General features: G+C 44.1%; 1 protein-coding gene across 6 annotated transcripts in view; it reads right to left on the reverse strand.

The window, feature by feature from the left end:
• Positions 1–1,400: 1,400 nt before the first annotated feature.
• Positions 1,401–22,834, reverse strand: part of LOC147641911 (sister chromatid cohesion protein PDS5 homolog A-like) — a 51,887-nt gene continuing 30,453 nt past the window's right edge. The window contains exons 4-34 of one of the 6 annotated variants that reach the window (XM_086801035.1): positions 21,949–22,072; positions 21,642–21,863; positions 21,300–21,516; positions 21,008–21,153; positions 20,761–20,918; positions 20,524–20,673; positions 20,352–20,400; positions 20,032–20,223; positions 19,710–19,892; positions 19,467–19,621; positions 8,172–8,295; positions 7,893–8,042; positions 7,741–7,797; positions 7,224–7,360; positions 7,013–7,130; positions 6,776–6,910; positions 6,407–6,612; positions 6,155–6,314; positions 5,927–6,073; positions 5,683–5,769; positions 5,023–5,595; positions 4,823–4,936; positions 4,617–4,708; positions 4,261–4,312; positions 4,104–4,178; positions 3,895–3,941; positions 3,112–3,180; positions 2,871–3,019; positions 2,332–2,489; positions 2,123–2,231; positions 1,401–1,993 (exon numbers count right to left, since the gene is read on the reverse strand). In XM_086801035.1, coding sequence (XP_086657161.1) covers positions 2,196–2,231; positions 2,332–2,489; positions 2,871–3,019; positions 3,112–3,180; positions 3,895–3,941; positions 4,104–4,178; positions 4,261–4,312; positions 4,617–4,708; positions 4,823–4,936; positions 5,023–5,595; positions 5,683–5,769; positions 5,927–6,073; positions 6,155–6,314; positions 6,407–6,612; positions 6,776–6,910; positions 7,013–7,130; positions 7,224–7,360; positions 7,741–7,797; positions 7,893–8,042; positions 8,172–8,295; positions 19,467–19,621; positions 19,710–19,892; positions 20,032–20,223; positions 20,352–20,400; positions 20,524–20,673; positions 20,761–20,918; positions 21,008–21,153; positions 21,300–21,516; positions 21,642–21,863; positions 21,949–22,072 — 4,282 coding nt within the window. In that variant the 3' untranslated portion in view covers positions 1,401–1,993; positions 2,123–2,195. Of the gene's footprint in view, positions 1,998–2,122; positions 2,232–2,331; positions 2,493–2,870; positions 3,020–3,111; positions 3,181–3,894; positions 3,942–4,103; positions 4,179–4,260; positions 4,313–4,616; positions 4,709–4,822; positions 4,937–5,022; positions 5,596–5,682; positions 5,770–5,926; positions 6,074–6,154; positions 6,315–6,406; positions 6,613–6,775; positions 6,911–7,012; positions 7,131–7,223; positions 7,361–7,740; positions 7,798–7,892; positions 8,043–8,171; positions 8,296–19,466; positions 19,622–19,709; positions 19,893–20,031; positions 20,224–20,351; positions 20,401–20,523; positions 20,674–20,760; positions 20,919–21,007; positions 21,154–21,299; positions 21,517–21,641; positions 21,864–21,948; positions 22,073–22,834 lie in introns of all 6 variants that reach the window. The other 5 variants (XM_086801033.1, XM_086801030.1, XM_086801026.1 and 2 more) reach the window with 5 other exon arrangements.

Consider the following 22,834-nt stretch of genomic DNA (forward strand, 5'->3'; position numbering starts at 1 on the left):
AGAGGGATCTCACAATGAATCTTGGGATAACCAAGATCTTGCTCTTTAACACACCTTACCAAGTTGCAACCAACCATTCTTTCACAGATAGGGGTTATGAGGTTGAGATGATCAGATCACGTCTACTTGGGCATCTCTTTAACTAGTCCACTATTTACTATGTGCGCGCACATCGCCCTCAACTTGGGCTCATCTAGAAGTGATGAATGGTGTTTTGGGGGGGCAAATGTGGGGGAGAGAGAGTATATGAGAGTGGAGACTGCAAGTTATGATGCTTTCAGCATGATCAATAGTAAGCACTCGACACCACATGCTATTGTATAGGTTTGACCCCTCCTTAGCTGTGAGATCTAGAGAATTGGCACAAGAAGGCCATAGTAATTCTTTGGTATACAGACAACACTGTCACCTGGCCTTCAGATCTATATCTCCCTCCAGTATAATTAGAAATCCACCTTCCTACATCTCTCACAGCAAGAGATCAATTGCATCACCCACCTGGCTTCACGTAGACCAAACAAGAGGATTCCCAATGGAGGTTTCTCGAAAGCTCCTGTACTAGAGAAAGCATTGGTGACGGATTCATAAAAAGGTCCCAGCTCCCATACACTCATTTACGCCCACAAAACATGAGGTTCCTAGCCAGCTTTGTTTCCTCAACCCTTTCATACAAAGCCTGACCGCAAAGGATACTCCAAAATCCACTACATTGCATCCTTGGTATTTGGTAGTTTATAGGTCATTTTTCATTGTTGGCAACAGCATTTTACATTATCTTTTCTTCGTTGCAAGCCCCAAAACATTCGTTCTCTTTGCATCATTGCAATATGTTAAAAATGCGACGTAAAAGCAACAAGTTGCTGGCGTCAGAAGGTAGCCCTGTGAGGGTAAGGCCCAGGCCTAGGTACCACAATGAAGAACTCAAAACAGTTGAAAACTTGTCAGCAGCTTTGCCAAATGGCATATGGTGCAGCAAGGCCATAGAGGGCATAGCCACCCCCGACGATTGCTACTGGATCCATTTGAACAGACCAGATGTACACCACACCTGCTGGAAGCACAGCAGCTCACAGGAGCAGCCCCCTTTTCCTCTGCACTTGGAACCCGACACCCTTTCACACCCGAGGCATGCCCCCACCCCCCCCCCCTTTCTTCTCAACCCTCTTCTTTCTCTCTCCGTTCCCAATGTTATCTCCATTACAGGTGCCAACAAGGGAGGAAACCCTTTCCCTCTTTCATACAAATCCTTACCTTTCTAGAGGCTTTTTATCTGCTCTTTCACAGATGTAAACAACAGATCTTATTCATGGAGGGGGAAGAAGAAAAACTCAAAGACCAGAAATCAATTCCATGCTAAAAAAACAAATGACCCTAGATTTAAAACTAGTAAGCACAAAGCATTGTGTGAACACAAAAAGTAGTGTGTATGGGGGTTAAGGATATATACCAGAAGTCTGTTACAAAAGAGTTGAAATGTGTGCAGCTCTGGATAAGAGACCTACGGGCTAGTAATAGTTGCTTGAAGCAACAATGACCAGTCCAACAGTCATGGGTTGGTTATATAACAGGCCATACAGAGTACACTAAGCTAAACCATCAGGCAAACAGCCCGAATCCATATTACAATGCCCTCCACTTTTGACCAAGTATGAAGAGCTGACTGCACCAATCAATAGCTCTCAAACTGAACATAACACCATATCATACACCATGATTTCCTGACATCACCTGTGACTCCTCTCTACACAGCTTGTACACTTTACAGCCCCACAGCCATACAGGATAACCTGTGCATATGATGCTCCACTTCCCCCCCAAAATTGACGGAGAAACATGCCCCTTCCACCCCCCCCCCCCTAAAAAAAAAAAACAAATAAATGTTGCAGGATTTTTATACATCATTTTCTTTAAACCACATACTGCATCATAACCCTTCACAAAAGTCCTGCTTGTTGCCTACATTATCATGTAAAGGGAGTGCCTTCAATAATGACTGCCTACATCAAACAATGAACTCAATTAGATTTGTGCCAGGCAGCTACTCAGTATCTATATGACCTCCTAAGGAAGAGCTTACAAACTGAAAACCCTCACTATGCCTTACAAGGTTTCAAAAACTTACAAGCTGCAACCCCCAAAGAAATTCATGTAAACAAAGACCACCACAATAAACAATTAAAAGCTTGAAGACTTGATTAACGTGCTTTCCTTCTGGCAGACTTCCATGCATTCTGTGCATCAAAAACATAGATATAACATCATGTACCATTGTTGACAAGATCATAGAAAGGCCTGCAAAAGAGCCGAAATAACAATAACAGTAATAATTACCAGTGGAACATCATCTGAATCTTTCGAATCCTTGGATGTTGTCCGTGAAGGACTGCCTTCAGGTGTATTATCATCTGATTTCACATCACTGCTTTTCAACCCTCCAGCCCTTGATGCCGCAAATACTTTCTTTTCTGAGCTCCTCCGAGTCTTCGACGCTGCTTAAATGTTCAGAAAAATACTTCAGGCTCTATTATTAAATACACTGAACAAATTTATTTAAAAAAGGTTTGTTACCATATAAAGCTGGCATAGATTGTCCACAGGATAGGGTTAATTTATTATACGCAGGATAGTAATAATTATGGTTGTTTGGGCAATATTAATAAACGTGCAGATCAATCAGTGCAGTGGGTGATGGGAAATGAGTGTAGGGGGTTAGATCTTGTCTACCTGAAGGCGGACAGACTGTTAAACATAATGCTGATTAACTTATGGTGAGAAGTATCATCCATGAGTAGGCAATCTATGGTCGAAGGCCTTGCACTCAAGAGTAGCAATAGATGAAAATAATGGATCACAAAAACAGTAAGTCCTACCTGTAGCTGGTGTCTGCTCCCCATCAACCACCTCATGTCCTTGATGTGTGTCATCACTTACATTTGAGGGATTGCTTGGTTCTGTTTCAGAGTGTTTTGCAGAAATAGCACTCCTCTCACGCTTGGACTGTTGGCGGGACCTGGGTGATCTAGGTAACCGTTTCAAGGGATGGACATCAATAAGAGCATGAAATGCCTTGAAATATGCAACAAAACAAATCATGCTGACCCTGATCCCTACCTTCTAGGATCTGATGCTGCTTTTGAACTCCTCTTGGTCTGACTTGTTACCTCTGTTTTCTTTGACTGCCTGTAAGAAATGTCCACCCAAAACAAAACAACAAACCTGTGATCCATAGAATGTCCAAAGCAAAGGTTTTTAGTTTACAACTCTTCCTTGGTCCCCCCCAGGATCGGGCGGGTAAGCAACTCGTATAGGAAGTGGATTAATGGCAATGTCACTAGTACTTGCAGGAACGCATTGACAACCACACGAAAAGGCGACGCCGACAAATCCCCCCCCCCCCCCCCCCGGGCTAATGCCTGTTGAACGCACCAACAATGCATAAATAACACTAATTGTGTAGTAAGTTACAAGTTAATGACCCTGTCAAAAGTGACTTAACTTATAAGTTAAGGGCCAAAGCTAGGCTCTAGCTCTAACTCTAGCCTAGCACCTGGAAGGTGGATTCCCACAATAGGGAGTCGGGATTGTCGGAACTTAGGGGAGGAGTCAGGGTGACGTGTTGGTCTATCCTCACAGATCGGGGGAGCTCTTAAGTTGAGCTATGAGCTAGCCAATCCCCTCCTTGGGTATATATGGATTTGCCTTACAGTGTCGATTAACACAATACATCCTGGTTCATTTGATCCTCGTGATTCAAAGATGGTAATGGTCGTGATCCTAAGCCTAGCAATTCTCAAGTATCCTATTAAGACCAAAAGCAATGTAGCTTTAATAAGCTTGCAATTGTCAAATACAAAGCAAAGCACGATAATGAAATTGGGGGGAGCAGTGTCTCACGAGCCATGCTCCAAAGGTGCTGGCGTCGAAGGTGACCCCGCATAATCCTGAAGTAGCATGACAAATGGAAAAAAATAAATTTAGAAAGGGTCTCCTTACACATTGATGGGCTATAATGAACACAATAGTATACAGATTCAATATAGCAAACACACACACACACACACATGGCTTCAGTTACATAATTTAAAATGAGCAACAAACTACACCATTGCGTCCTCCAGAAACTCCCAACTCTCGTTTTCCAGCTTCAGATACTCCACATCCCCATCATCATAAACAACCTGGAAGAAGCTTTGTTGCATAAAGACCCAGGTGTAAAATCATCTAAAGGCAAACATGCTGCTGGAGTCTACAGCAACCTACTCGGTGTTTCTTTCTTGAAGCCTGGTATGACGCAACCACTCCCTGGTAATACCTGCCAAAAACAAGACGCGGCCGTTCTTTTTATAATTTTATAAAAAAGGATTGAACATCCTGGTGGTACACCAAGTGAGTTGTAACTATTAGGGCAGCTTCAGAACGTGTAGGTTATCTGGGCCTGCCAAGACATCGGGCAGCCTCAAAGCCCACCCTACCCCTGGATGCGGCAGTAACCACAGGAGGTAGCAGCTTTTTTGCTGAGGAGTATGGGCAGGCAGATGTTGCAATGCCACCCTTAGTGAGTTGCTTCTGGTAGCTGACATGTCAAATATTATGTATGAAACGGATGGAATACTCACTTCTTGTCCATGGGCCACCACACCCTTATTCTGGAGCCCACCAACTCGTTACTAGAAGTCTCCCCTTTCTTATCCACCTTTGAGTCAGGACTCTTAAAATAAAGGCAATTACAGTGTTAATAAGATTGGCAAGTGCTCAAAACATGCCCACAGAACCATGAGAATCATATTTTCATGCCAATTCAGTGAGTGTGGGGAGAAGCAACCTCCAATCCAGAAGTAATGATCTTCTTAGCAGATCTCCTAGGTGTTTCACGGGGACTTGTCAATGCCTGTGCCTCTGCATCAATTGTTGTATCTTCTTGCAGGCCATCAATGGCCTAGCCATGCAAAAAAAACAAAAAACAAAAAACCTCTTGTAAGACTCCAGATAACATTCTTAAGCAGAAATTATAGCTAAGATTACCTTCTTTCCACGACGTTTTTTTATGTCAGCTGAATCTTCCTCCTTTGGGGACTCATCCATAGGCTCTTCAGGGGGTTTTGGCGTCTTAATTGAAATCCGCACCCGCCTTCTTGCAGAGCCATCAGCTCCAGGGGCTCCAGGTTCCTTGTCTGGACTGGCCATTTCATGATTCACACTCTCATCTTCATCAACCGAAACTTTAGGTTTCCCTCGCTTATGCATCAAACTTGACAGGGCCTCGTCCGTGCGTCCTCGTTTCCTATCAGGTGAAGAGACTTCTCCATTTTCTTTGTAAGATCGATCCCCTCTTTTGCGTTTGGGAGAAGCTGGAGTTGTCAAGTCTGGCCTCTCCAAATTTGTCTCGTTTTCCACAGTCCTGCTTCTCACATTCTGGCTCTTTTTACGTTGTGAACCTTGTCGTCTTTCACTGGTTGCAGGGAGCTTTGAAGACATACTAGCATCTTGTTCTTTGTCACCTTGAGATAATTCAGTGACTTTGCTCCGCTTTTGTAGGGGCTTTTCCTCCTCTTGCAAGGAGCCATTATCAGCCTTTCTCTTTGCTTTCTTCACAACCTAATCAAAATATATATATATATTACCCGCAAGGCTAAAAAATTTGCCCAATAGACATTGAGAAAAAAATTGCTAATAAAAGTGTACCATATCCATGCTGAAAGGCAAGGCAGACTTCATTCGTGAAAAGGTATCACCCTCTCCAAAAAAAGGAGGCAAATGAGATTCATCCACCTGCACATACAACCATCATCTCGAGGAGGTTAATCTTGCAAAATTGCCACATTTGATTCCCAGAAAAAGAAATTGCCACGTTTGAAAATTAAAACAACTACTTGGCAAACATATTGAAATGCTACTTGTACCCCGCCCAAAACAGAAAAACAACCACCTTTTGGTTGCCTTCTCCCATGTCCTCGAGAGTCTTGTATATTGACATGGGAAGAGGAATGTTATCTAAATCCTTTGAGCTTGAGAGTTCAACCCCAGAAACATCTTTAGTGATCGCGATACCAATGTCACAAAGGATATAAGTGTTCTGACAACAACAAAAGTAAATGAGAACCATTCTCGTATGAGACTGCTGATAAAAGTTGCAACATAGTGTAAGAATGGATACCTCTGTCTTTGAGGCATCCACTGTGTCCTCTGCATTTTTCATTGTGTGAAATATACCAAGAATCAAGGCAATTTTGTCAGGCTCTTCTGCTCTGCTTGCATCATCCTGAATCCCTTCTCCATCATGATTGAGCAATGCCCAAATAAAGAGAGATAACTGCCTGAGAAGAGACAGATGCTTACGAAGTTTAATCATTAAACCATGCAGAAAACATTTTCACTTGCATCCACACAAAAGATACTTGGCTCTTACTTGAAAACAGGTTCTATAGCTTCTAAGCTTGAACCTCCTTCACTTAGACTTGGAAATGCAGCTTCCTGGGCAAGGGTGTGGACAAGATAGAAAAGTACATATTCTGGATAGTAGGTTATCAAAGGAGCATCCAACTGCCCAGCAGCAGAAGCCTCCCTTGCTTGGCAGCGTGAAGATTCAACAAAATCACCCAGCTGCTGCTTAGCCTGCAATCAATCACAACCAGATTAAATTACAAAATTCAAGTGTAATCCAAGCACAAAACTCCACAGCAATCAGCTACCTTATGCAAGACATAGGTTAACGTATAAAGACATAAATCCATCTCAACATAACAGATCCAAATATAATCTGTCACTGAGCTCTTACTTCTGTCAAGAAGTCATTGGTACCATCGCTAATGCTTAATGCAAGGGCGCATGCATACTTATGGGGAACTGCCCGCTCCTTCAAGAACTTGTGAACCTTGCTCAAAAATTGTCGTTTCACAAAAACACAAGGATCCTGGAAAGGGAACAATGCTGTGAGTACCCTGCTATGGCTTAAAGTCAAGGCTAACCCACATCAATAGAGCTGCTGATTTGAGAAGTAGAAGCTCTAAATTACCCTAGCACGCAAAACAGTAGCATGGAACAACCGTGGCGAAATTTGAACATCATATCGCTTTGCCAATCGCAACACTCCAGTCGCAGCTCCTAGCCGAAGGTGAGCCTTGTCAAAGCCACTGAAAATCCAAAGTTACAAACACATCAGCAAACAACCTTAGCAGGAGGACAAAATCACACGCTAAAATAAATGGCATATTTTAGAGCTACACCTTGACTTGATCTCATCTGAAACTTCCCCACATTCCAGAAACTTCAAGAGTATCCCAAACAGCCCCTTGAATCGCTCAGCTTGTTGTGGGTCCTCCTTTGGAAGAGAACTCCTGACAAGTGTTTTAAGTCCAAAAATCTGCCATACATCAGAAAAAAAAATGAAACCTGTTAAGACTCAATCAGTTGAGGCATTCCTTTTGATTCAAAGTCCATGCTTCTGTAAATCCTTGCTACATGTAAGACTGCAGTAAAAGGAGGGTCCCCTTCGTGAATCATTTTTGGTGCCTATATATATTGCCAATCCTATAATGAGCTTTTCGTTTGGACAAGGCAGTGTCCCTTCGCACCAAGTTTTGAAGGTAGGAGGCAACATAGTCAGAGAAATAGAGAGCGGTTCTTTTGGTTCTGCAGTGGTCAGGACTCAGGGTAGGGTTTTCAAAAAAACATGTCTGCAATCGTCATTATCACCATCAATACTAGCATGAAATCATACACGTTTTTTAAAGAGATGTGCACCTTCAGATGAGCTGTTTCACTCGCATGCTGCTCAGTGTCCTCACCATCCAAAGGAGCCTGTAAGTAATGTGGCATAGGCATATGAGAGAAGTCTGCACAGCCATGGTGCACTTCAAAAAACAACAAGTTTCAGCGCAAATTCTGATACTTACACTATCTTTTCTGAAAAGATCTCGCATGAGAAAATTCACAAGATCTTCCTCCCGTGTTTCAAAAACTGAGGTGCAATGCTGAGCTATGCATCCCAGAGACTGTAGGACAGTTGGAAGGTTTACGCCGCTTTCCAGAAGATCCAGAAGTTTCTGAAAAATAAGATGTGTGGGCTATTACAACATCGACAGAACACAGATGTTTTTTTCAAACTGCAAAGCAAAATGTTGCTCTATGTGCGCGAAAAAGTTCAGACTTCTTGAATTGAACCATGAACCTACCCTGTACAATGCTGAGAAAACCTTTAGGCCTGAATCACTGCTCATTGCAACAAGTGCCTGTACTGCATACTTAGCTTGTTTACGACTTCCCTCAACACACAGCTTCTCAAGCAAATCCACTGAGCTGAAGAAAAAAAAAAGACAAAGTATATCGTTTTGGATTGCACAGGTACAAACAAGGCCAAATTACAAAATGAAGCTTTAAAAGCACCCTGGAAATATAAAAATATCACTCCAAGAAAGATGAATATGTATGGGTATAGAAGCATATACACATCACACTCCCACATCTGGAAGTGCACTTTCCCTCAATATAGCTAGCTAAAATCACATCTATCTCTTGTCAATGGTCTGCAGCCCATCTGACCTAGGTGAAACTCCCTATGATTTCAGGGGTTACATCTTTCTAATAATAAAAGCTCCTCTCTTTTAAGTATTTAAAAAGCTTTTAATCTTTTGCTTTCCAAAAGCTAGTCACATCATTCCAAGCCTGTGAGGTTGACCTGCACTAAGTGTGCTTGTGTGTGTGAACCCACCCTTAGGTTAACAAGATATTGTGTGTGTGTGAAGTAAGCAGTGATGTCGATAGCCATGCCATGTGTCACTCACTCAGTGTGTTTAATTGAGTCAAAAGATGAGGTTTGCAGCCTGTAAAAGCATGTACTTGGTGTACTTCATTTTCATATCAATCAATTCAATATCCTTGTTTGTGCAAGTTCTCTCTCTCTCTCTCTCTCTCTCTCTCTCTCTCTCTCTCTCTCTCTCTCTCTCCGTATATATATATAAATATATATATTTATATTTGGGCTCTACATTGATGAGGTGTCTGACTACATAGACAGAGTATGCAAATGACACTGACCTCATTTCTGACTCACCAAAGGGGCTGCAGAGACACTTGGATGCATTACAGGCCTTTTGCGAGGATTAGGACCTCACTGTAAACCTTGGGAAGACCAAGGTTATGATCTTTAACACCTCGTCGCAGTGGATAGGCAAATATGCACAACAGTTTACATATCATGGAGAGCCAGTGGAGCATGTGACCTCTTATTTATACCTTGGGATCAGTTTTACCGGACCGTGTTTCTCTGTGTGGATGGCAGCCGAAACCAGGTTGATGCGCGGCTATGCAACCTTGGGCTCACTTGAGAGGCAGTGCTCACAGATACAATTTTAGGAGCCCAAGACGAAGCTCTCGCTATTTGACACACTAGTCGCACCCACACTACTCTATGGAGCTCCCATCTAGGGTCCTAGTTTATGCCACAGGAGAAGACAGAGGGAGGAGCCAACTGAGACAGACATGGAGGATGTATATGATGGGTGGAAGCCGATGGAGAGGCCACTAGTGATAGTGATCTCACGCATGATTAGAAGTAAGCCATCAGTGCCACACGAGATTGTGCGGGCGGAGATAGGGGCTGCACCAATTGTGACAAGAGGCTAGTTTCCAGACAGTGACATACTGGTACAGATTATGGAAGCTCCCACCAGACAACTACCCCAAGCCCGCCCTAGAGTCCTCGAGACAGCTGGCACTAGACGGAGACGCAGTGTTGGTATGCCCAGGTAAGCACTTGCTTTGGTATGCATGGCATGCAGATGGAAGCACTCCCTCCGTTCCAGTACAGCATAGAGGCACCCTCCTTTGCTCTCAGCCACACAGAGCTGAACTGGGTAACCAGGAAGGACAACATGAGACTGAATACATAGAGGACATGGCACCCACTACATATATATATGTATACGCAGATTCACCCACTACACCTGACCTTCAGGCTGATGCAAGAGCTCGGCGAGAGAGTGACACTAGGCAGAGCCATTGAGCTATGCAGAGCGCCCAAATGTGGCAAAAGTGGTTAGTCCATGAAGTTGATATTCAACACATCCTGTGTTCGAATCTCACTTTCCTAGAATAAATCGTTTCGGACTCTTGGGATTGTTCCGACGACGTAAAAAGCCTCTCTCTCTCTCTCTCTCTCTCTCTCTCTCTTCTCTATATTTTGGACAGATTGCACTTGGAACCCTCCCATCAGACTTGCTAGCTTGACCTCCCTGAATGTGTTTCACCTCCCTATATGAAAAACAAATCCATTTTTTTGAAGTTCAACAACCTCCTCAGCCGTAAGACCTGTTCCCTCAGCTATTGGCCAAACACCAGGTGCAGGACCGGGAGGCCCGACCACCTGACGCTCATCCACAACCCAACTGTGGGTGTTAGATATATTGCAAAACCAAATAAATCCTTCCACCAAGCCACTTGGGTATTTGCGACGTCCCCAAAAAGATGGTGCAGGCACCCCTTGAGAAGCCTGTTTTTTCCCTTGGTTTATAAATCTCCCACATCTTTCTGTATGTCCATCCAACACTCCAAAACATGTAACTTTGCTTCCAGGTTCAATCCTACGAATTGCCCACACTGTCTTTGCCACCCTTGATTCTTTTGGCATCTCCATATTTTTTGCATTAACTGTATCTTGCTTAGTATTCACAGTGACAATAATGTACTCTGGCCTATGGCTATCCTCTTCCAAGATCACACAAGGTTGACTAAGCACAGGTCTTTTCTTGCGAATACTCTTCTGGCCACCATTGTTGTTGTCCATATGTGTGGGATTTACACCCATTTCTTGCATATAAGATTGTGTCAAGTCAACCAATCTTTTTCTTGAAGAGGATCCCACACCTTGGTTGTAAAATCTGTTAGCCATGTCTTGCAGCCCAGGCCCGAGTCCAGTCCTTGTGCCTTTCAAATATGCATTGTGGGCCTTTAAAAAGAAAAATAATCTCTGTTTTTTTCTCTTATATATTTGTGTTGCTCCGTTATTCTGGTTTACCCTTGTTAAAACAAGGGAGGAATATTGTGACTAAACCAATGTAGGACATGGATCACTAACTCCCAGTGTAACCTTGGTCTCTGAGTCACAGTTCGGGACAAGCTACATGAACCTCTGAGCCATGTATGTTAAGCCTCTGAACCATGCTAGTGTTGAGCCTTTGAGCCTGTTGAGGCTAAGCTCACCAGCCTCTGTGCCAAGCTTATTAGCCTCTGAGCCAAGTTACATGAGCCTCTGAGCTTACAACTGGAACAAGCCAAGTTCTTACCAAAGTTGGAGCATGTGTATTCCTGCCTAATGAAAGTTCCTCATCACACTTCCACCTTCACTCTAAAGGGGGGTTTGTTGGGTATTGGAAGCCCCGTGTGCATGTGCATGTACCATTGTTCATGTACCCGTATGTGTGTGTGTGTGTGAACAGCCCCTACAGGGGTGTGAACACTCATAACTTATGTGTAAGTGTGCTTATGTGTGTGAACCCACCCTTTAGGATAATATATTGTGTGTGTGTTATGTAAGCAATGATGTGCCATGTGTCACTCACCTAGTGTGTTTAATTGAGTCAAAAGATAAGATTTGCAACCTATAAAAGCATGTACTTGGTGTACTTCATTTTCATATCAATCAATTCAATATCCTTGTTCGTGCAAGTATTCTCTCTCTCTCTCTCTCTCTCTCTCTCTCTCTCTCTCTCTACATGGATCTCTTCGACCCTCCCTCGCCGGTTGCTCTCTCTCATAATACTTTCATCATAAGTGCCCCAAACACCTCTACATCCATGCAGAGGGTTACAAGTATGTGCAGGAGATGCACTAAAATCATGTGTGGGACACACACATCTAACCATGACATGTACAAGACTTGTACACTTGACCATGACGCTCTACTGGCTGACTCGTCCCCACACAAGGGCTCACAAGGGACCACCGTAGGCCTTGCACCTATATTGTACAAAAATGTCCACGTGTCATGCAAGTATGGGATGCCGATGGCACGTACAAAAACGTAATAGCAAATGAATTACATCATGTGTCTTCGACATATGCAATGCATTAACAGTCCTATTATCCTATATTGTCTATTTCCGATTATCCACCTACCCATGTGTCCATGCATGTTTTCGATTCCCCTCCGACTTGTGGGCACTAAATTCAAACTGACCAGTGGGCTTTTAAGTACGTAAAGAGCAATGGGCATGTTTCTAATATAACTTGGGGTTAAGGGATGTGCTAACCCAAGATTAGGGTTAGGCCTTGGGACTGATAGGAACTGCCCAAGGGCTAAGGGACAGCAAGGATGAGGTCGGCATTGGCCTAGAGTCGATAAAAAGCTAGCTAGAGGCTTATAATGGCTAAAAGCTTATAATATAAGCAAAGTGTCAGAATATGCAGCGGAAATGATAACCAAACTTGGGTAGACAAGAGCAAGTAGACTGCAGAAAAATAATCAGCACAAGAAACACAGAGAGATAGGTGTGTAAACTCTTCTCTATACACAAGATCCCGGAAATTCTGAATGAGAAAGTGGTGGGGGCTGAGGGGCAATATATACAACTCCTAGAGGGCAGTCGGCCAGCAGCAGAGAGTGCCCACAACTGGAGAAAAGTCCCACGACTGATAAAAAAGCAGTCGGCCAGCAACCTGATGCCCACGCCTGATCAAAACAAGTCGGCCAGCAGCCCTGAAGCCCACGACTGATGTAGATCCAGTCGGCCAGCAATAGGGTGCTCCTGACATCACCTGGTAGCCCTCCCACCACTAGGAAAAATGGGAAAAAATAGGGAAAAAATACGGGGACTGTGGAAAAATGATATACGGGCGGGCACACCCACAACAGAGGCCCTGGTGTATACAATAGACAGGAGATGACTTCTAACACCCCCTCTCAGCTCCTGGCTGTGAAACCAACCCAAGGGAGTTGGAGTGCCGCCTGAGCGTAGCCTGAGGTAGAGACTTCGTGAAGAGGTCCGACGCATTGTCCTCCGTTGAACAATAAAGTAGCAAGATGTCACCCGCCAAGATCTTCTCACGTACAAAGTGATACTGTATCTCTATATGCTTGGTCCGGGCATGGAAAACCGGGTTCCGAGCAATAGCTACACAACTCTAGTTATCACACTGGATGACTGTGGGCTCCCTCTGTGGACACCCAATCTCGCCTAGCAGCCTCCGCAGCCATACAACCTCACAAGCAGCACCACAAGCAGCCCGATACTCTGCCTCTGTCGAAGAAAGGGCAATAGTTGGCTGCTTCTTGCTGCTCCAAGAAACTGCTCCTGAGCCGAGGGTAAAAGTGTATCCTGAAGTAGATCTCCTCGTGTCTGGATCTCCTCCCCAATCTGAGTCACTCCAACCTTGGAGCTTGAGTCCATTCCCTCCTGTGTAAAAGAGTCCCAGATCCTTCGTACTCTGCAGATACCGCAAGATCCGCAATCCTGCGTCCCAATGAGTCTTCAGTGGCGTCTGCATAAAAGAGCTCAACAGCCCCACGGAGAAGCTCAACTCCAATCTGGTGTTCAGCAACCAGATCAATGAACCAACCAACTTCCGGTACTGCGAGGCATCAACTGGCTCACAAGGATCTGTAACGGTTAACTTTGTGTTCGGGTCCATCGGCGAAGTAATAGGCTTGTAGTTCTCCATCCCAAAGGCCTCAAGCAACTCATGAACATACCGCTGCTGAGAGACGAAAAACCCCCTCTGGGTCTGCCAGATCTCCAATCCCAAGAAGAAGTGGAGTAAGCCTAAATCGGTCATCTCAAACTCCTTTGACAAGGCAGCCTTCGTCACTCCAATGTGCTCCACATGACCGCCGGTGAGAATGAGATCATCCACATAAAGGATGATAAGTGTGACCATGCCGCGTTCCCGAAAGAGATACAGGTTCGGATCTGCAACCGATCTCTGAAATCCAGTCCGAATAAAGAAGGAATCAATCTTCTGATTCCAAGCCCTGGGAGCCTGCTTAAGACCATACAAGGCCTTACGTAACCTGTAAACCATCCCTTCCGATCCTGGAACAATAAAGCCTGGAGGCTGCTCAACGTACCTCTCCTCCTGCAGGTCACCATTAAGGAACGCAGATTTTACATCCATCTGGTACACGGGCCACCTCCGAGAAGAAGCAAGGGCAAGAACGGTCCGAATTGTGGTCATCCGCGCTGTCGGTGCAAAGGTATCCTCGTAGTCGATGCCTGGCCGCTGAGCATAACCTTTAGCCACGAGCCTGGCTTTGTGTTTGTCCACCGACCCATCAGCCGCGTACTTGGTCTTCAAGACCCATTTGACACCAATGACTGACCGCTTCGACAGCCTCGGTACCAACTCCCATGTGTTGTTCTTCTCGATGGCATCAAGTTCCACCTGCATGGCTTCCCTCCAAGTATCCTGTGAAAGGGCTTCCTTTACGGAAGTGGGCTCTTTATCCTGCATGATACGAGACATCAGAGCATAGTTCACCTGAAGAAGCTCCGCCGTGTTGCTTTTATCTCGGACTCGATGTGATCTTCGAGGGCCGTCCTCTGTGGTCCACTCGGAGGGTAGCTCCGTGACACCTGACTCCCGAAGGGTGTCTAACAACCACCTAGGTACTCGAACAGATCGTGGAGCCTCCTGTGATCGCGGGGGCTCAACTCCAGCTGCGGGCTCAACCTCCTGTGATGACTGAGGTGGATCAACTGGAGTAGTAGACTAGGAATCATCATCAGACTCCTCTGGATCTCCAAGAAGTGGCGGCTCCTCGACAGTGGATGCTGGAACATGCTCGTCAAAGACCACATCCCGGCTGACAACAATCTCGTTCCTCTCTGGATCATACAACCTGTATCCCTTGGAAAGAGAGTTATACCCCACAAATACCAGCTTGCGGGACTTGGAGTCAAGCTTCCCCCTCTGCTTCTTCGGAATATGTACATACGCGTCACTCCCAAAGACGCGGAAGTGCGAGACATCGGGTTTCCTGCCAAAATATGCCTCAAATGGAGTCATATGGGGTACAGAAGTCGTCGGAGAGCGGTTAATGGTATGGACAGCCGTTGCCACAGCCTCACCCCAAAGTGGACGAGGAAGATCGCGATGCTCCAGCATGGTCCTCGCCATCTCTACCACAGTCCTGTTCTTACGTTCAACAACTCCATTCTCCGAAGGCGATCCGGTATTGGCCAATTCCCTCTTGATGCCATGATCTGCACAAAACCGGAAAAATACAGTCGAGGAGAATTCACCTCCTTTGTCAGCCCTAAGAGTCTTGACCTGAAATCCAGACTCTTTCTCCACCATCACGTGCCAATCCTTGAACCGAGCAAAAGCCTGGTCCTTCTGGGAAAGAAAGTAGACCCACGTGAATCTGGTACAATCATCAACAAGCAGCATGAAGTAGAGAGATCCTCCCAAGGATGGTATCTGCAGTGGTCCACACAAGTCAGTGTGAATCAACTCCAATGGTTTCGAAGCCCGCCTGGAAGCCTGCTTCGGAAAGGATTCCCTGTGCTGCTTACCACGTATGCAAGAACTGCAGCGTCCTTGCCTATTTCCAACATCTGGCAAGCCAACCACCATCTGGTCCCGGAAGGCGCGCCACAAAGCATCCACATTTAAGTGGCCAAAACGAAAGTGCCACAAATCTCCGACCTGAGAGCCTCTCAATGAGGAGAGTGCAGAGAGCTTGTAGATGCCATTCTCCACACCGCCTTCCCAAACAACTTTGCTTGTCTCACGGTCCCTTAGAGCAACTGAATGCTCCTCAAATTCCACCCGAAAGCCAGTCTTGCATACCTCATGCACTGACAGAAGATGAAAACCCAGAGCAGGGACATAAAGAACACGGGAAGCATGCTTGTCCCCCTTGCCGTCGGGAATAATCTCCATCCGGCCCTCACTATGTATCGGAATAGTGGAGTTATCGCCAATAAAGATACGACCTGACTGTCGTTTCAGATCCAGAAAGAAGTCACGGGATGGAGTCATGTGCCTGGAAGCACCACTGTCGAGAATCCATTCCCGGGTATCCTTCGCGATGAAGCCAACTGCCTCCTCGCTCAAAGATGATGAAGCATCGGAGTCCACCATCTCTAAGTGCACAAATGCCAGAGTCTTCGCAGCTGAGGCTGAGGAATCAGCACTCTTCCCTGTCCGCTTAGGGCACTTCCTCCATTAGTGGCCTTTCTCGCCACAATCATTACACGATCTTTCGGCCTTCAGCTTCTCTCGTTCTAGATCAGGCTTCTTCTCAGAAGACTTCTCCGGTGAAGCCTTCCCTTTGCCCTTGTTGGTATTACGGCCTTTCGACCGTTGGCCAGTTAAGGCCTCCGAACCTCCGCCGTGAGGAGGGTTCGTGAAACGTTCCTCCTGGTCCAAGACCATTGGCACAAGCTCCTCCCAAGTAATGGTGCTGAGCCTGCCACTCGTGATCAACGAGGAATAGAAAGCAGAATACTGACCAGGCAAGTGGGAAAGTAACGTGATGGCCATATCTTCGGATGATATCTCTTTCCCAGCTTGAAGGACTTCCTGCGGAAGGACCTGCAGCTTGTTAATGTGTTCCCGCATCGTCGAAGACTTTGCAGGGTTCATAACCCGCGTCTGCACTTCCAAGGATATCCGCTTCATGGGTGACACCCTGTTATACAAAGAAGCCAAGTGCTCCCATATGCCTCTCGCCAGCGTCATGTGCTTCACATGGTTGATCACCTGTGGTGTGCAATTGAGGAAAATAAATGACCGGACCCTGGCGTTGACACGATCCCACATGTGTGCCTGTGCCTCTCAGTCCTTCCTCGTCGATAATAACTCCCCTTCCTCAGCTTCCGGCCGTGGCACCCCTATGATAATAAAATCAGCAAGGTCATATGACTCCAGAACTGACTCCATCATGACCTTCCAGATGCCGTAATTGGACCCGTCCAACTGACGATCCACTGGGAACGTGGGGAGAGTCGGAATCTTCACGTGCTTCTCAGCCATCTCTAGTAAATCTGCCATCGCGGAGAGTAACCTGAAAGGGTGGGTGGGTGGGAAAAAAATCTGAAAATCTGCAAGTGGCTGTCCAGCACCTTTGCCCGCCTTCCTCTTGCACCTTCTCTTCCCGTTCAGCCCGAAACAGTCCACCAATCAACAACCTGTTGCTCCCCCTCTTGCTCAGAAAAACGCCCAAGATCTCCTAGAGCCTAGGGCTCTGATACCATGTCAGAATATGCAGCGGAAATGATAACCAAACTTGGGTAGACAAGAGCAAGTAGACAGCAGAAAAATAATCAGCACAAGAAACACAGAGAGAGAGAGGTGTGTAAACTCTTCTCTATACACAAGATCCCGGAAATACTGAATGAGAAAGTGGTGGGGGCTGAGGGGCAATATATACAACTCCTAGAGGGCAGTCGGCCAGCAGCAGAGAGTGCCCACGACTGGAGAAAAGTCCCACGACTGATAAAAAAGCAGTCGGCCAGCAACTTGATGCCCACGCCTGATCAAAACAAGTCGGCTAGCAGCCCTGAAGCCCACGACTGATGTAGATCCAGTCGGCCAGCAATAGGGTGCTCCTGACATCACCAGGCAGCCCTCCCACCACTAGGAAAAATGGAAAAAAATAGGGAAAAAATACGGGGAGTGTGGAAAAATGATATACGGGCGGGCACACCCACAACAGAGGCCCTGGTGTATACAAATAGACAGGAGATGACTTCTAACACAAAGGGCCAATAATAGGCTAGTTATTACTATAAAAGTGAGTTTAGCCTCACATATGGTTATTATGAGGTATCTACATGGAGAGGGAGGTCTCCAAGGCATGGAGGACCTCACGGCCAAGTTACCTATAGACAAGCAGGTGGCCTGGCAGCATGGGATGACACTGACTCGCAGCAATGTGACCTTGGGCTCCAACATGGTTTCGAAATGAGCCTATGGCTAGGAGGCGAGCTGCTAGCCACAATCTATTGTGGTCATCAACATCGGATTCGATGCAGATTTTCTTAACCAAAGAGATCTAGAAAAGGAGAGAAGGCTAGCAACTTAGTCTCTATCGTACAAGAAGCAAGATGAGAATCATCATGCATTTTTCTAGAAGGAAAGCTCCATTAAACCAAAACTATGGCTTTGTGGTAGTGAGGGCCAATTCTCGTGAAAGGGAGAAAACTTCCGGATGTAAGATGTGGATGAGCAAAAAAGTTTACTAAGTGTTGAACCGATTTGGAACAAGGTCTTAGTTCAGCCCTTGATTTGGGTTGTTGACAAAAGGGATCTTGTGATCGATTTATGGTATTTTTGGTACATGTTGCAGTTGTGCTAGAGGTAAGGTTGGTACAACTTACCACAGACGTATGGGTTGATTCAATTAACTTGTGATCGTACAAACGTGTACTCTAGATAGTCTACACAAAACGAAGTGCATACGAGGGGCATTGACAGCTTTGTAGCACGAAGTTAGGCAAGCACTAGCTTAGATAGTTTGGCCCAAGGGACCGAAATGTGCAGTGGAATAGTGCTACAGTTGTCCTTAGTGTGACTCATATTTCAATTTTTGGATTGGTAAGCAAGTCACCTCATAGGAATTATCAAGGATCTACTACAATGGTTCCACACTGACTTGGGTAAGAGCCAAGGAACTTATGTGGATGCTACGTTGGGATAGACAAATTAGAGGTGAAGCTTATAGTGGATTGTCTCCTATTTGGATTCACAAGGACGTGAATCTAATAGAAGGGGAAGATAATGTTACATCCCTAGCCGAGCTAGGACCATTGTTAACCTGGGGTTACGATAACCAGGGGTTGAGGGATGTGCTAACCGAATATTAGGAATAGGGCTTAGTTGAGTGTAGGTATTGATAAAACCTACCCAAGGGCTAAGGGTTAGCAAGGATGAGGTCGGGATTGGTTTAGAGTCAATAAAAAGCTAACTAAAGGCTTATAATGGCTAAAAGCTTACAATATAAGCAATGTCAATAATAGCCTATTTATTACTATATAAGTGACTTTGAGCTCACTTAAGGTTATGACTAGGTATCCATGGAGAGAGGGAGGTCTTCAAGGCGTGCAGGACCTCAGGGCCAGAGTAACTGCAGGGAGGCAGGCAGGCGATCTGGTGGTATGGGACGCCCGGGCATGCTGCTTGCGGCTTGGCTGACTCACAGCAATCCGATCTCAAGCTTGAAGGTGGTTCCAGAAAGGAGCTTATGGCTGGGAGGTTGAGCTGCTAGCCACAATCAATCACAGTCACTCATCAACATTGGATTTGATGCGGGTCATCTTGACCTTAATAGGGTTTCCAGGTAAGTGGTCCTTAGAGAGAGAGAGAGAGAAGGGGGGGTGGTTTGTTTTTGAGAGGACAACCAAACTGGCCTTTCCAAAGCCCCAAAAAATCAATAAATATGTTGCAACAATAAATAGTTTAAATATTATAATACTAGTTATGATTCCAACATTGATCAGCCACTCCACAAAAATCAATCATGATCTCACTTGGACTCTTCCGTCAATTGACCACGCATAAATCCTCCAACTTGAGCTAAAATCTGCACAGCTCCTTCTTTGAGGAATCCTCTGTCCTCCTTTAGCAGTTCCATTACATTCCCTTCAGCACCTTCAAGAAGCCTAGGAAAATGTCTTGCAAACACCTGATAAAAGCAATCAAAAAAACTTAGGGTTTCCTTGACCGAAACACTACATTGATGATAAAGGTGAATAAACTGTACGCATAAATACCACAAGTAAGCCCATGCTAGCTTCTAGCATCTTTTCATCTCCCAATCTTCTGAACTCATCTATCTCAGCAAGTAAAGCCTGCATATGCTCCTTGCCAAAAAGCACATAGGAGCACTTAATTGCAAGAACTTTTAAAAATTCATGCCAGGGATGTTTCTCTCCTAGCCGCTTCAGCAAATCGCCCTGCAATTACCAAACGTAGAATTAACAAATTATATTGGACAACCCACTGTGCAAAGCAAGAGCTAGCATTAGCAAGGACAGAGGTGTCATTACTCAAAAGAAAGAGGTATCATTGCCACACATCTATTTCTACACTTACCCTCAAGGATAAAGATTGGGACAAAGAGGTGTTTGGATCCAGCAATTCAGTCACATCTTTCAGCAATTCAGTATCCTTCAACTGACTTAATTTCTGAAGCTGCAATTCTGCATTTGCAGGCTCCACAAATGAGCTTGCCATGTTTTTGCAAGACACCTGTAATTTTCTCTCATTTTCCTGACTCTCTTCATCCTGGGGAGGTGTAATGGGACTAATTAGCATTGACAACTTTGAATGCTCAAGGCCTAGAGCATGAGAAACAGCCCAACTACACATTATTTGACCTTAGCCGCAGGCAATACCCAAGAACAACACCTTACCTTCAGCTTTTGTTGGAGAGCCAAATAGTTTTGCATCTCATTATGCAGCCTGCAAAAATGAGAAGTGAAAGATAAGAAATACATGGGATTCAGTATATGAAACAAAGCTTTAAGACGCAAATGCCCACACCAATGTTACCAGACCAGAAACATTCCATTAAAAACCTACTACCTTCGCTTCTGGAGTAAAATCCTTTCAAGAGCCTTCACATCATTGTTATCGAAGACACCAAAAAAGGAAATCCAACACTTCACTCTGTCATTCACTCCGAACCCAGAAGGGAATAACTGCTCTGAGAAAACCAACTCCATATCTTGTTCTCTGCAGGCTCATTCAACAAGCAATCCCATCAGCTTGACCCACTACTCTAGCTAGAAAACATAACAGAACTTCTGGTTAGAAGCGAACCTGAACTCTATGTGGTCTCTGTCAAAGCAGCATCTGATCAACTTACTCGGAATCCAACAGAAGGATTCTGTCTCAAGTGTTGAACCTTCAAGTTTTCTCAAACAGAACGTCCTATACAATTCTATCAGTCTTTGCAATGTTTCCTGCCTTACAAACACCTGCAGCAATGTTCTAAATGAGTACTGAAAACACAAGATGCAAAAAAAACACTCCGAAAACTAGAAGTAAGTAGACTCAAAGGATTGACCTCTGTATCCCACAAGCGTTCAGACACACGTTTCAATACATCAACAGGTATTAGCTCTGGGTTTGACTTGGCATAGCCACAGATAGCAACCACCACACACACTCTAACTCCAGCATCATAATCTTGGAGACATTCACTGAGTGCAGCTGCCAACAAACAGCATGTCTCAGTTCAAAAAGTATCTTGTAAACACTTCCAGTAATTTCACTGCCTTCAAACCTTTGTGGGCATCCTCCTGCATCCCACTTGTCACCCACATGTCAAACATTTGCATTAAATTGATAACACTCACCCAGAAACTCTTCTGCTTCAGGACCAGAAGGGTTAGCCAGGAGAAATTGTTTGGCGCACTCGACCACAGCAAGCCGGACCTCAACAGCCTTGTCAGTAAATCTCTTTACATATTCTGTGAATAATTGATTGAATCCAACTGGCAAGGACCCTTTTTTTGAAGCAAATAGGCGCCCAAGTGACTTCACCGCCCTCAGGCGGACATCTAGCTTGTCAGTCTGCACAATCAGCAGGGTTAATAGCTAACCATTCACAGTTTAATGGTGAGCTACTGATAAAATCTAACCTTCAAAAACATGAGAACACTCAAAGCAGTGTGCAAAAAAAACATAAAAACTCATACCAGCAGCTCATCTGTCAGCTTGGGAATCAGAGGAATAAGTACTTTTGGAGCACACGTATAAATCTCAAAAATTAGGTCGTGGTAACTCTCTCGCCACCTTCCTTTTGAAGACTTTCCTTCTGACATAATTGATGTGAGAAATGCCTCTACATGTGGCCTCAACTGCTCAGCACACCGCTCAAACACAGCCCCAGCAAGTATATATCCAGCTTTCGAAACCCCCTGAAATTGGGTCCACACAAACATGAATCTTAAAATTTATAAAACTGGAAAAAAAAAAGTACGAATGCTTTCAAAATCCTTTCACCTTTCGTCCACTCAGCAAGTTGCGCAAAAGCACCTCCAATAGTTGCCGTGGGATTTCTTCGCTCTCTTGCAGAACTAAGCACATGATTGTCCTCATTGCAACAATTATACTTTTGGGCTCTTCACTGCAAAACAATTTTAAAGCATAGCATATCTTACATAAATTTTGTCTACATATAGATATACTACTTTTCATATATATAAACGCACACATACACATACATATACATAGGTATTTACATGTATTTGTTATGTATAAATGTGTGTTAAGAGAGAGAGAGAGTGTGTGTGTGTGCCACATATGTATATATATATATATATATATATATATATATATATATATATATATATATACATATACATGTACATAAATATATGTATGTACATGTATATATATATGTATGTACATGTACATACATATATGTATGTACATGTACATACATATATGTATGTACATGTACATGTACATACATATATATACATGTACATGTATATATATATATATATATATATATGTATGTACATACATGTACATACATATATATATATATATATGTATATATATATATGTATGTACATACATGTACATACATATATATATATATATATGTATATATATATATATATACATGTACATACATGTATATATATATATATATATATATATATATATATACATGTACATACATGTATATATATATATATATGTATATACATGTACATACATGTATATATATATATATATGTATATATATATATGTATATATATATATGTATGTACATACATGTACATACATATATATATATATATATGTATATATATATATATATACATGTACATACATGTATATATATATGTATATATATATATATATACATGTACATAC

Source organism: Cibotium barometz, chromosome 1 (assembly GCF_041138505.1).
Source record: "Cibotium barometz isolate CiBa-2024 chromosome 1, ASM4113850v1, whole genome shotgun sequence".
Classification (NCBI taxonomy): domain Eukaryota; kingdom Viridiplantae; phylum Streptophyta; class Polypodiopsida; order Cyatheales; family Cibotiaceae; genus Cibotium; species Cibotium barometz.